Source organism: Pygoscelis adeliae, unplaced genomic scaffold (genome assembly GCF_000699105.1).
Source record: "Pygoscelis adeliae isolate BGI_AS28 unplaced genomic scaffold, ASM69910v1 Scaffold10, whole genome shotgun sequence".
In the NCBI taxonomy this organism is placed as follows: domain Eukaryota; kingdom Metazoa; phylum Chordata; class Aves; order Sphenisciformes; family Spheniscidae; genus Pygoscelis; species Pygoscelis adeliae.
In genome coordinates, this window is record NW_008824053.1 from 9,924,347 (window position 1) to 9,938,739 (window position 14,393).

At 35.6% G+C, this 14,393-nt stretch overlaps 1 protein-coding gene across 1 annotated transcript in view; it reads left to right on the forward strand.

Moving 5' to 3' along the window:
- The first annotated feature begins 5,516 nt into the window (after nt 1-5,516).
- Nucleotides 5,517-14,393, forward strand: part of USP33 (ubiquitin specific peptidase 33) — a 38,075-nt gene continuing 29,198 nt past the window's right edge. Inside the window, exons 1-5 of the mRNA XM_009333842.1 lie at nt 5,517-5,556; nt 6,119-6,224; nt 7,297-7,350; nt 9,449-9,511; nt 12,030-12,182. Coding sequence (XP_009332117.1) covers nt 5,555-5,556; nt 6,119-6,224; nt 7,297-7,350; nt 9,449-9,511; nt 12,030-12,182 — 378 coding nt within the window. The 5' untranslated portion in view covers nt 5,517-5,554. The remainder of the gene's footprint in view (nt 5,557-6,118; nt 6,225-7,296; nt 7,351-9,448; nt 9,512-12,029; nt 12,183-14,393) is intronic.

The window sequence follows — 14,393 nt, forward strand, 5'->3', positions numbered from 1 at the left end:
CTGCCCGCTGGAAGCGGCCAAAGAGCGTTGGATCGACCTCCGCAAATGGCTTCTGAAGTGGAAGCGGTGCGGCGACGGTGTTGGAGGTACGATGCAATTCCTAGAAACAGCAGTTTACCTATAAATCACTCTGTTGGTTCCCTGAGGTGTCTATCTATACGCTTCGATCCCCGCGTACGAGGGATGAAATAGACTGGAGAAAAAAGTCTGGTGTAGCACCTAGTGGAAAATCACCGTAGGCTTCTGTGCGCAGGCAAAGCCCGAGTTAGGAAAATCCTCTTAGAAACATAAAGGTCAGCTAATGGGTTTTGGAGTTAGGATTTAAAGTGGTGGAAGAAAGAAATGAATGGACAGTCTACATACCTTAAAAGGCAATATAAACTGAAAAATGGCTAACCCTGTAAGGGGATATAGCCTCAACTCAAGCATTTTTCTTTTAATGTCCTTTCTGTTTGGAAACAATACTTCATGACAGAAAAAAAGATCTAACGAAAGTGACTTTAAAAATTGTGTCTTGCTGTGCCGGTTTTGGCTGGGATAGAGTTAATTTTTTCCACAGTAGCTAGCATGGGGCTGTGTTTTGGATCTGTGCTGGAAACAGTGTTGGTAACACAGGGACGTTTCCGTTACTGCTGAGCAGTGCTGACACAGAGTCAAGGCCTTTTCTGCCTCTCACCCCACCCCACCAGTGAGGAGGCTGGGGGTGCACAAGGAGTTGGGAGGGGACACAGCCGGGACAGCTGACCCCAACTGACCAAAGGGATATCCCACACCATATGATGTCATGCTCAGCATAGAAAGCTGGGGGAAGAAGAAGGAAGGGGGGGACTTTCGGAGTGATGGCGTTTGTCTTCCCAAGCATGATGGAGCCCTGCTTTCCTGGAGACGGCTGAACACCTGCCTGCTGATGGAAGTGGTGAAGGAATTCCTTGCTTTGCTTGTGCTTGTGCTTGCGGCTTTTGCTTTACTTATTAAACTGTCTTTATCTCAACCCATGAGTTTTCTCACTTTTACCCTTCCTATTCTCTCCCCCATCCCAACCAGGGGGGGAGTGAGTGAGCGGCTGTGTGGTGCTTAGCTGCTGGCTGGGATATAGCCTACCAGGACACTTGCTTGGATGGATAGTTCTTGGTGCCTGAAGAGAAGGACCAGGTATCTTTCATCAGCTTACTGAGTATGCTTTTGTCATTTACTGGAAAATACCAGGTTTTATTCTAAATAGATGAAGTAAGTTTTCTACCAGAGTTGCTCCTGGTGTTGTCATTTTTTCCAAGAAAATGGGATACTCGTGTTTAGAGCCGATAGATTAAAAAAGGCAGAAATAGGGAGGGATGGGAGATGAAAATCAAAACCACCTACTGATTAACAGAATATAAAGGAATTTAGTGTGTGAAATTAAGATTAATATTCCCTATTTCTTGACCTAAGAAGGCTATTCTCAAGTTTGGTAACAATATTATTCACGTATATTGTTATGCTGAAGTAATTTCTATAATAATTGTCAAAGAATCCAGTAAAGTTTTTAAAGAGGAACACAGCTCTTTAGAAAACTGATAGAAAAATGTATATCTTAAAAATCTGAATACGTATGTCTAAGGCTGTAGCTTCAATGGGCATGTATAGTTTAGAGTGAATGCTGGTGGGTTTTTTCAGAAGTGTGAAGAATATCTCTATGACAAGTAAGTACTGAAGTTCAGACCTCTTTAGTATTCTCAGTAATTAAATGTTCCAATACAAAATTTCACCCCCGTGTCACTCTTCTTTTGTTGCCATAAAATGAAAATAAATGTTAAATGTGATTGTTCCAGTTCATCACTAGTAAAATAACTGTGAGTGCAAATAAGAAGCCTGAACTTCAAGCTTACTGGTTTGATATGCTGTTATTCAGAGCTGTACAGGGAAAATAGTAAAAGCCTATAATGAAGATACAATTACTGCTTCAGGTAATTGCTGTCTTCAGAATAATAATTTTATTCTTAAAATCTTCTACCAGTATTCCCTAACTGAACACTCTAAAATGATCTGATAAAATGGCTTTGTATTTAGGGACATCAACAGAATAAAGATATATATTTGTTTATTTCAACGTCTGTTGAGGTGTTTACTACTATAATTAGGCAGATGAAAACATTAACTTTAATTCAAAAAACTTTTGAGATAATTTAAAATCTGTTTTGTTTCTTTAGGAACTGTTAGGCTCCCTGCATGAGCCTAAGATCATTTTTCAAGATCAGTTGAATTCTCTAAGTCCTTGATGGGATTTTTCTGTGTGTGTATGATAGTTCTTCAGTGGTAGGCACCACACAAGTCTGTGATGCCATGGAATTCTGCTGAATAATAAATAGGTTGCTGGTCATGATGCTTTAAATTATGGTTCACATGTATGACGGCTCACGTGAGCAAATGTTTTTTTCTTAGTGAATGCAAAGAATAAACAGGGAAAAAAAAAAAGACTGGAATTCAAAATAAGTGTTACAGGCTTTTTTTTCTTTGCAGTATGACTTGCTATCCATGCACTAAGCAAAAATGTATTAATAAGTACTTCTTTTGAACATTAAATGATTCGGTTAGTTGAATGATGTCGTATGATGCGTTGAGATAGGTGGGCTGAAACAAACCTTTCAGTGGAAACAATGGAGAGAGCTAGGAAGAACAAGGGAGAGATTGCAAAGTTCTCTCCCAAATATATGGGAAGCATTTGATGAGAAGCTTATTGCATGAATATGATCATGAACAGTTAGTGTGAAAACTTGAGTCCTATTCCCAGTTAAGTTTCACTTCATTCTTAACCTCATAGTGAAACAAAGATGCTTCTTGTATCCCGTATATGTAGGTGCATGGTTTTCAGCTTGCGATTTCTCAAAGTTTCCTGTGAGACCATGGAATACTTCTGAAGGGTCCATGAAAGGTGACTTGTACCACTGGACACATGATTGCTGTCTAAGAAATCCTGTCTTGATAACAGTTTTTTAGAGATCTTCAACCTGAGGAAGGCTGAAATAATATGTAAACTTTTTGTTCAGGAAGCCCCAGAGCTGGAAAGGATTCAGGGAAGCGATATATTCTTGTAATATTTTTATTCTTCTGTGAGTGTCTTCTTGTGGTCAGTGGTGGAAACAGCATACCGGGCTAAACGGACCTTTCATCTGACTCAGCAGAGCTGTTCGTATGAGATATCTAGGTGTTTTCCCAGTACAAACTATCGCATATCGTTGGGGGTATGAAGTGGAGATATACTCCAGCTTCAGAACAGGAGTATAAAATGGAATGTAAGAAAAACTACAGAAGTAGATTTTTTGTTTTGTTTTTTTTAAATTACTGAAAATGCGAAGAAGTGACTTTTGGATGAGGCCAATGCAATGCAGAAGCTTGTGAAAAAGCAGTTGTGATAATGAGATACATCACTAGAGGAAGATAAGCAATCTTTTCAGATAAAGTAGGAAGTGGTGAAATGGAGGAAGGGCAGTGAGCGAGGGAGGGGCTACCCTGGGCTTGCTAGGACTTAGAGAGATGAAGGATGAATCATGGTTTTGAAATTAATTTTACAGTTTTAGATTTTAACATAAAATTTTACAAAATGTGTTACTGCATCTAGGTGTATTAAGCTACCAAGGTTATGGCAGTACAGTGAGTTATTATGGTTGCTACAGGATGCAAGGAGGTGTGTAAGAATTTTGTTAACAAAAGGTGAAAGAAAGGCCATACAGCTCTGCCCATATAATAACACGTACAGAATCTGTAACATAAACTGGACGTCTACAAGGGATGCTCTCCATATGGACCACATCCATAGGGACAAAAGTTTCAACATGCTTTGGTCTTTCTGATGATTATTATGAGGAGATGCAGACTGCACCAAGAAACGGAATCTGGCGTGAGCAGAACTCCTGGGTTTGGGTTTGTTCAGGACTGCAGGTTTGGATTTGCGTGGTTCCAGGTGTGAAAAGTAGCTATTAAATACAAATCTGGTAGCATGAGGTGAAGTCTCCACTTCATTCACTGCTTTGTATTGCTTGGAATAATGCATTCAGAAAGTTCTTCCATAAAAAACCTAAGCCTAAAGCTTTACTAATCCATTATACCAGTCTTTCTAAAGCATTTGTGTTAGATCAGCATTAATTCACACTGAATTTTTTTTAAGGTTGTCAGGGCTTTGTTTGAAACTCGCTCGTCCATTTTTAATGTTTTAACAGACCTTGCAAAATGTGCAACATGAAACATACATTCATGTTTCCATTTCTGTTCTGAAAAGGAACAGAAAGTTCAAAGCAGAATTGCTAATATGACTGAAGTTGAGGGAGTTTGGCCTGAAAAACTATTGCTTTCATATTTGAACTGTCTTTCAGCAATACTGCACATAGATTACAAATAGACACTGAACTGAGGAAATACTTCTCCAGCTGCAGCTTATATTTGAGAGTAATGCTTTTCAAATGTCATGCTGTTGGTCCAGGAAAAGAATTTAGACTTCATCTTGAAAAAAATCCCAAATTATTAATTTACTGTAGTGTTTCCAGTCTTGTGAGATAAGTTCTTAAATATTTTATTGAACAGCTGTTAACATGACATTCAGAAAGGCTGAAAGATAGACACACACTTGAGTATACGTATACATGTTATTATATATATAAATATTTTGTGTATTGTCTATGTATAAATAAAATGTATTTAAGTGTGTATATATATACACAGGTATAGACATGCATATATATAACAAATTATATAAATTATTATATATTATTCCTATACAAATAATATATGATACTCTAATAATATTATTTGTATAGGAATGTTTGTAGGAATAATATAGACTATCTATACACATGCACACATATATAAAAAAACCCTTTGATAATCAAAGGGAACTGAAAGGACTCTTGACTCAAAGGGATCTTATTGCAAGGCAACAGAAGTAAAGACCAAGTCAAAGATAACGAACTGGAAGTTTACTAGGAAGTGTGTCTGAGATGCCTACTAGGCAAGGTTTGTTTTCCCCCACGCTGTCAAAGCCCTAAGTTACTTAATTCTCAAAGGAGTGATTGGTTGTATAGCGGAAGGAGCAGACCTAAAGCTGTCGAAGCAAACAGGCAAAGCGGAAAGAGGTGTGGATAACAGTGCTAAAGGCTGCAAAGAGATCAAGGAGTGTGCATCACTAAGTTAGAATGGAAGTTCAGTTGCAAGTCTTGATAAACGAATGCTAGATTGGACAGATAATAATCGGGCAAAGAAAGCTTAAGATTTCTTGGGCTTTAGAGAGACTGAGGCATCAATAGTAATTGTTTAAGTGACAAAACTGGAACAAAGTTCTTTGATGATTCTTATCTGCATGAATCAATTGGGGTATTTATATAAAAAGAACATTACTGAGTTCATTTTTTTAAGTTTCCATTCTGTAAAACATCGTAGCTTCCTGTTCAACCATCAAAACGATAATGACAAAGTGATTGTACTTAGCATTCTTTATTTCTGATAAGTTTCTGTGTCTGCATCAGAGACCTTGGATGGACAGAGAGAACTCAAACAAGAGAAGAGCTTGCTGAATGTTCAGTACTACATGTGAGTTACAAGTTTCAGTTTGCTTTTGATATATAATATGCCTGAATGTAGAATGTGTCTTTGTAAATAAATAAAACCAAGATAAAGTTTCCTTCTCCTTTGACAAGCAAGTCATGTGCTCCTGCATTTTAGCCTTCACAGCTTCAGCAGTGTTGCATAAGATCCCTTTCCAGAATATACAGTCAAAGCCACCATCAGTTCTGGGTAGGCTTGAAAACTGTAATTTTTATGTCATTGGGGTGCCATGATAGAGGCCAGGAAGTTAAATAATTAATCCAAACCAGCTCTGCTCCACTCCACTCAGGATACTGTTAGTTTATGCCCTAAAAGTCGTCATATTTCACTTTAGAAGTCAGTTGTGTTTAATTTGGACTATTGGATTCTCTTACTGTTAATAAAGTTATTTATACTAACTTACTTTAACAAGGCACATTCTTTTAGAAGTTATGTATATGTTGCATATTAGATATCTAATATTGCTGCCTACTGTAAGGAATTGGGTTTTACTCATTCTTGCTTCTATTGACAAGTGATTCCCTGGTCTTGAAAATCCCGGCTATAGGATCTCAGAAAATACAGCTTCTGAAATGTCATCGCCCAGCAGTAATTGCCCACACTTGGAGTCAGTTGGTGAGATAACAAAAGAGGAATTGATACAGAAATCTCATGTGAGTTCTAGCAGCTTACTTTCCTCCTATCACAATTAACTCTGGTCATTTATTTTAGGTACATATCTTGTCATGTATTATTAGTTATAAGATGCATTTATGTGTTGCTTATGGGTAAAATCTTCTGTACTGGAATAGTAAGGTTTCAACGAAGTACAGGAAGAATTATGGACTTGATAAAACTTGAAAACTATTTTTCAGTACTTAACACTTAAAGAGTACCTTTCCCAGCGGTGTTTTCCAAAGCAAGTGATGTTTTAATGGAAATACGAGTTAAAAGAGTTAGCATAACACCAAGCTGAACTTTATTTTCAGGCACTGCCATTGTAGTAGTTGTTTGGAATATTCATGTAATATTCATAGTATAACTGACTTGACTTCAAGTTAAAACTGTAATGAAGAAATTTATGCTTAAGTTTTTCTTGGATAACAGTTCACTTTTTGATGGACGAGCCACAGTTTGAGAAACTGCCCCTACCTGAACTCTTGGTTTCCAGCTAGTATTAATAAATGGAACAAAGAAAGATCTTGTAACCCATTTTAGTAGCTGGGAGGTGATGAAAAGCCAAACCTTTTCTGTCCATGGTGCTAAATTTCTTTATTTGAAAAGTGGAACAGTTAATTTGCTGCTGAGGGCTATAGCATTTCTCTAGTGTTGCATCTTTTTTGGTAAACCTTTGCAGGTAGTGTTGACTGTCTGCAAATAGGAATATGCAGCTATTACAAGATCTATCACTTTAATTTCTTTTTATGTTAAATCTATAGGAAACACCAATTTTGAGGATTTTTATAATAATGTGATATGATACATGTTTATGCTTTATTTAGAAGAACAATTTTTGATTTAAGAGGAAAACTCAGAGAGAGATCCATGGTTTTACTAGAAAAATATGCTGATCTTAAGATTATGTGAAACAAAACAAAAATTGGGTTGGTTATCAACACATCCTTTTTTTGTCTTAAAATTATTCAGCTGATACCAAGCTTTACAGTATTCTTTCTCATTTTGTCTCAAAGTTGTTGTTTACTGGTGAAAGTAAATGAAATAATACTTTGCTTGTGTGTTTAATAGGGCACTTGTCAGGACTGTAAAGTCAGAGGACCCAACCTTTGGGCATGCTTAGAGGTAAGTTGTTCTGTTGTTCCATAGTAGGGTCCTTTTCTAGTAATCTGTAAAGTTGGTAGTATTTTTTTTTAGAAACAACTATAATGAAGTTGTTTTAAATAATAACTTAAAGAAACTAATTTAAAGCAAAACCTCGTGTGCAATTTTCTATTTAAAAAAATTATTTACCCTCTATCAGGTACATATTTCTTGTAAATACTGTGTTTAAAATGAGGGTTTTTTTGATGTTAGCATATTAAGGTTTCTTCTTGAGTTACGATTTTTTTAGCTCTAAAGTGTTGTGTGGTTTTTTTTTTTAAATCTTTTCCCCAGCTCTGTAGATCTGAAAAATAATACATTCCTGAATTAATTTACTTTTCATAAGCCTCTCTTAGCATTTGTAGTAATAACATCTAGCAGTAAATGCTGACTTTTTACAGCATAAAAATACATACTCTGACCTTTTTATTCTTAAGCAAAACAAAGAAAAAACTTATTTTGAAACTTGTAGAAGCTTGTATAAACATTCTTCAAACTTTGTACAAATTTTGTAGTCTTCACCCTGTATATAGTTTGTTCTTAAATATGTATAACAAACTGTATATAGTTTGTTCTTAAATATGCTTTTGCCTTACTCTTCTTGCTGTCTACAAAAAATGTAATTTTCAATGTATTTTAAAAAAAAGGCTCTGAAAATATTGCTTCTGATTGATCTATGATACCAACAGGAAAGTATGTAGCTAATTTAGTTTTTAAATGTCTTGTGAGTTCTTCAGACATACAGCTGTTTCCAGAGATTGAAATTTTGCTCTACAGGCTTAACTTCATTTCTTGGCAACTTTTGTCTAAGTCCTGTCAGGAAGATATCTTTTAGATGTATTTATGAGTATTTTTAAAAAACTACTTCATTAGTTTCCTTTTAAGTGGATTATGGTAACAGTTAAGAGGTCAGATTATTTTGCTCCTTCTATCAATAAGAGATAGAAACGAAGGGGGAAAGAAACAGTGTTTAACGTTTTTTTGTTAGATGGCTTGAAGTTTAATTACATATAAAAACCCTCTTGGGAGTAGGAAGAGGTGTTCAGGGATGCATCAACCTAGCAGGTAGGGAAATTCTGTGAAACTTAAAACATGTTTTTTATTTCTCAGAGCTCTTAAACTGTTACTGAAAACTTAATTTCATACCAATGTTTCCATAGGAGAGTTTTGTAATTGCAGTAGGACATTTAGTGTCATGCTGTGATGTATCTCCTCTTGTATGAATTGGCATCTTGCCTTCACCTTTTTCAGTAGAAAAACATGGTGAGATCCCAGCATGTTAACTATCTGTAACTTACCAATATCTGTGATTATTTAATATAGAAAATTGACTGTGTTCAGCTGCTACTTGGTTGTATAAATTAACGTGCTTAGAGTTACACAGATAACATGCTGTACCTTCTTATGTGATTGTCTTGACTCGTGCAGATGAGGAATTAATGAAAATTGCTTGAAGATTGGCAGCTGCAAGATTTCACACTCAACTCAGCCAAATATGTTTTGCAATTAGCACAATTAAAATCAACAATTATTTTGCATGTTATAAACTAGATTGTAGTAAGTACTTAACCATATAGTGCTGGAAACTCTTATTTAAAGGTGAAAAAAGTAATTAATTGTGAAGTAATGCTCTGATAAATAGACACTGCAGATAGGGGCATACAGGCATTTTTGGATAAATGTGTCATGTTCCGAGGCTGTTGCAATTCAGTATTTTAGACACTGGGCTAACTTCATATTTTCTGTAACAATCTCTACCGAATCATTAATTGTAAAAAATACATGTAGACCTTAATCTGAATAAATATATCAAAATGGCCAAAAAATTATATTCCAAACACATTAGATGTCTTAACACTGCCCACCAGTGAGAGGAGTTGAGTTAAATCTTGCAGCATTCTTACTTGCTTTAGATGATACTTATTTTAACACTTGCTATGCATGTCTCTTGGTTTGTGTAGGATTCTGCAAGTTTGGAATTTGAATGAATTTTAAAGGGACTGGCAGTATATTCCTATTCTGTAAACCTGTTTGACACCACTTTTTAATTCTGTATACTTCTTCATATCTTACTCAACAGAACAGATGTACATATGTTGGCTGTGGTGAATCCCATGTCGATCACAGTACCACCCATTCCCAGGTATGTGTACTTGCTAGTAATACAGTTACTTGAAGCAGCGAAGTAGAGTTAGAGAACCTTTTTTACTCATTTTAGCGAAGTCAATAACCTGTGTTAGCATAATTGTTTGGAAATTTAATTAGCTATAATTGTTTTTCATCTATAGAAGCAGGGCTTACTATTTTAGGAGTATGTGAGTTTACAGTCTTTCTGCAGCTGCATAATTATTTATGTAATTCTGACATTATTGTGCTCCTTAAAAGAACACGGTGAAAATTAAAAAAAGAACAATTACTGATCATTTTCAAGATGCATGGACAGAAGACTTCTTGAATACTTATACTTACTCAGCTTATATGTACTTCAGTACTTCAGTCTAACTTTTTACGATTGTGGCTGCCTGATGTATAAGAGCAGGGAAGTTGGATTAATGAAGGTGAGAGCTGAACCAATGTAGGATAGGAAGTATAAATTACCAGAAACAGGTGCTTTGTTTCTGCATTATGCTCCCTCTTCCAGTAGCTACAGATGAAGAACCTGTAGACTGAGCTGAGCATATCCTTTCCTGCTATGTCCTGATTTTGGATCCAGCTTGGTAGGAGTGTGTGCACTATGTTCCTCAGCATGCCAAGTTCTGGCAAGGTTGGACAGCTTGAGTGCATCTGTTTGGGTCTTAAACTCACTGTCTGTTCAGTGCACGCACATGTGCAAGTGGAACACTTGCCAAAATGAAGCAAATGAGATACAACACGCTCTCTTAGCAAATATACTGGGGACAGAGGGATGGCAGTTTTATTAACATGTCATTTCAGAATTGCTGACCTTCCGATTAAATGAAATTCTTGCCACCAATTTACAGTTCGTCTGTCAGAAAATACATCTAAGGTTCCACACTGAGCAATTTTTGGTCCTTAAAAATACTAAAAAAAGCCAACCTTGGTGAATACTAAAATGAACAAATATTATATACCAGGGTTTTACAAGAAGTACGCTTTATGACTGCATTTTACCACCACTCTTGATTTTTTTTGAAGCAAGGCCTTGAGAGGAGTCCATATTTATACAAATCAATAGTGCATTAATATAAATCTATATAAATACAATTTTTTTTTTTGCCAGCTATTTGAGCTGAACACAGTTCTAGAGCCTTTACAATAGATATATAAATGAGCTGCTTGTAGTGCAATTGGGGAACAGATGGTCCCTGAATTTCTTGCCTACAATTTTATATCTCTTGGCTTTCTGTGGTAGTTTATTACTGATTTACATGCTGTTTTAGCAATGTTATGTACTTGCCAGGTAAGAGAAAGGGAATGGATAGTTTGCTTGCTGTCAGTGACATCCTTGTCTTGATTTTCTTGTTACTTAATTTTAATTTCTGGATAGTAAGCCCTCTTCTGGAATTTTTTTTTTTTTTGGTAAAAATATCAATAAACTCTCTAAAATGAGGGAAGCAAGGTTGACATGAATCAGTTTATTTCTGCTTACTCCAGTTTTCACCAGCAAGGCTCCCTGTACTGCAAATAATCATGTTCATTGCGTCCACTTCAAGAAAAATTAATAAGCTGTTGCTCTGGAGACTTGTAATTATTTATGCAGCTGAAGCTGCAAAATCAAGCATATTCTCATGATTAAAATTGTCTGAGATATTTACGTAATCTGATGTTTCTGATGTTTTTTAGTAGGGGGATGGCTACTTCATGAAATTGTAGCCCACTTTTTATATTAAAAACATTGTTCTTGTACAAGGCCTTATTAAATGAGGGGAGGAGGAACTGCAGCAGTTGTAGTATTTTCCTAATTTCTAGCAAATCCCTCATTGTCTATAACCTGACTGGTGCTGACATATAAGGAAGAAATACAGGAAGGATTGTTGGAAATATTTGGAGGATGATAGCAACTGTGTACAAAATCTTACAGTAAGCAAAGATGTTAAAAAAAAAAAAAAGATTAGAACAGTAAAAATATTCTCCATCTGTCAAATTTTTATATTGCTTCACAGTATGAAGCTGTCAACAAGAGAACTAATTGAGTCTAGAATGTTTGTTTTGATATGAGCACCTCTTACTGTAACTGAACTAAAAATCTTATCTTACTCTTCTGATTGATTGTTAAATAGCTTGAATTTCCTACAGCAAACCAGTAGAAATAAACACTGCCCTTACTGTAGAGGAGGAGGCTACCGTTATGACCAATAGCAGACATTCCTGGAAAATCGGTTTGTTGTGAACTGTAACACTTCTGACAACTGGCTTTCTTCTTATTTTTGTAATTACACAGAGGCATGTCAGATATGACAATGGCTTAGATTCTGATTGTACCTTGTTGCTAATTTGAGTGACTTGTACTAAAAATGAGTGTTGGATAGTTTGTGCTAAAATTTCAGTAATTGAATTGCTATTTTTTAATATTCTAACATACAGATTTGTTTCATTGTTGAAAGATCTAGAATTTTAATACTTCTGTTCTAGCTTGCATGTAGCAGTATTTAATTATTCCAAATTTCTGAATCACAGTTTTGGGTTTTGTTCTGTTTTAGGAGACAAAACACTGTCTAACCGTCAACCTTACTACACTCCGTGTTTGGTGTTATGCCTGTAGTAAGGAAGTATTCCTGGATAGAAAATTAGGATCTTATTCTCCACTACCAAATGCAAGACTGTCTCACCAAGCACAAGAAAATAGTGTGCAGGTAATTTTTAACCCAATGAAACAAAGGCAGCTTGTAGCTTTGCAGTAAACATTGTGTCTTCTCTCAAGTGAGAGACTGACTTTTCCTCCTTTCCTGTGGCTGAACTTTCTATTAATTTTTCTCTATTTTTATAAAATTTCTTTAAAAAGACAGTGCCCAGCTTCTATGTTCTGTCTCTGTGTACTGCATGCTTGCTAAGAATGCTTTTTGCATCTTACTGTCTGTTTGTAATCTACAATAAAGTGTAAGGTACAGAAAAAGCAGAGGGCTAAATTTAAGGTTACGAGATTGGAATAGTTCACCTGTGCTTCCCCATTCTGTTAGCTCTTGAAAATGCTATTTACAAAACTCATTACAGTAACTGCTGGCTAACTTACAGGGAGCGGCAGACTGCCTTAGGATGTGTTTGTGGATACTTGCCTGAGATACAAATTCATTCGCATACAAGCGCAGTACTTTTAGAGAAATATATGCTAATTGTTAACCTCATTCAGCTAGTAATATAAGATACTTAAAGATTCCCATAACTTAGTTTTTGAGGTTTAAACCTGTCTAGTTTTCAGTTTTGATAAATGACTGAAAAGGTCTTGATTTTTGTGTATGTATATGTGTGGGAATTTTTTTCCAGTGGTGTCGTATACACACAAACACTCCTGAATAGTTAAGAATTTAACTACTATGCAAGAATTTACTAAGGCGGTAGTAGTAACCTGTGTATATTCTATATATGTGTGTAATTTTGGTGTAGAATGACAAATACGTTGTGTTAGATTCCTGTGGAAAAATATGTATCAAGCTAGAAATCAGGAGAATGCTAATAGTGCTCTGTGGCAGTTAGGATTGCCAAGGAGTATAAATATGCCAAGGAGAAAAATATGGCCAGTATCTGGGAAGCTGATATTAGTCAAGTAAAACACAGGCTTAAGATTGTAGTGTTTTATATGATTATGGCATCAAAGAGAAGATGCTATAAAAGTGCTTGGCTATTCCTAACTCCACATTTATTAACAATTAACACAGTAGCTGAAGAGTAACATAATGAATAAAGCATGAGCTGGTATTGGAGGCAAGCTAGAGGAAAAAAATGAGCAAAGCAGACATTATACAGAGAAATTTGAAATATGCCATTTGCTTGTCTTGTTCTTCTGCAATTTCAACAAGGTTTGTTTAAGTTTGTTTTGTTATCTTCTCCTGGTTACATTAGTCTTCACTGGCATCAGTACTGTTCACTCTGATAATATCTTTTCTAGGTAAGCGTTGTCTTGGAGGAAGTTATGCTGCAATTTCTTAAGTATACTTGGCATAGTGCATGTACCTGAAAAAAAGGTGTTATTTCTTTATTGCATATTTAATGTACTTACATAAAAATGACAGCTAACTCAGTTAAAACTGACACAAGTACAAGTATGGTATTTCTAAAATTGTTTTGCTTGAGGCATAGAGCTATGGAAGAGATACTGTGATGCACAGGTTGGACAGAAACATGGGCAGTTTTTCAATGTATGTAGAGAGGAAAGATCCTTTAATATTTTCACTTCAAAGTTTAGTATTTAATATGAATGTAATCTGATCATTTTCTCATAAAATGCCAGCAGCTCAATTGGAATAATACCATTGGAATATTTTTTTTTTAAATTTCTGTTGTCCAGAAATTCTGGTGACTTGATATAAAGCTGGGTTCAGACTTCTGAACTTCTGTTCTGTTATACTTAACCTGTTTTAATGTTCCAAGGAAATGTGTATAATATACAGAAAAATCAGTAGAACTTACCAAGTCTGTCAAACATTTTGTTTAGAGCTTTTATATATATGCCCACAAAAAGAGCTCGTCATGCAATAAATGTCTGCCTGCCTAATACTCTGTTTCTCTATTTGTACGTTTTGCTTCCAACAGTTTAATTTGTCTTCGTTAAATGTAGTGAGCCATCTGGTGGTATATCAAAACCATATACACTAACTTTTATGTGATGACTACTGTGTTAGCTTTTCAATGCTAGCTTACTGTTTGTTATCCAAGGGAAAGAAATACTATAACTTGCTTTGTTTTGATTCTTCAGCTGTTGCCATAAAATCATGCGATGTTGTCATTGCTAATCTGAAAACAAAAACATGGGTTTTTTTCTTAGTAAACTTTATCAGGGTAGCTGTGGAATCCTATTATTCTCACTTGGTGCAGAGAGATTTCAAAATGCATTCACATAATTTTCAGTT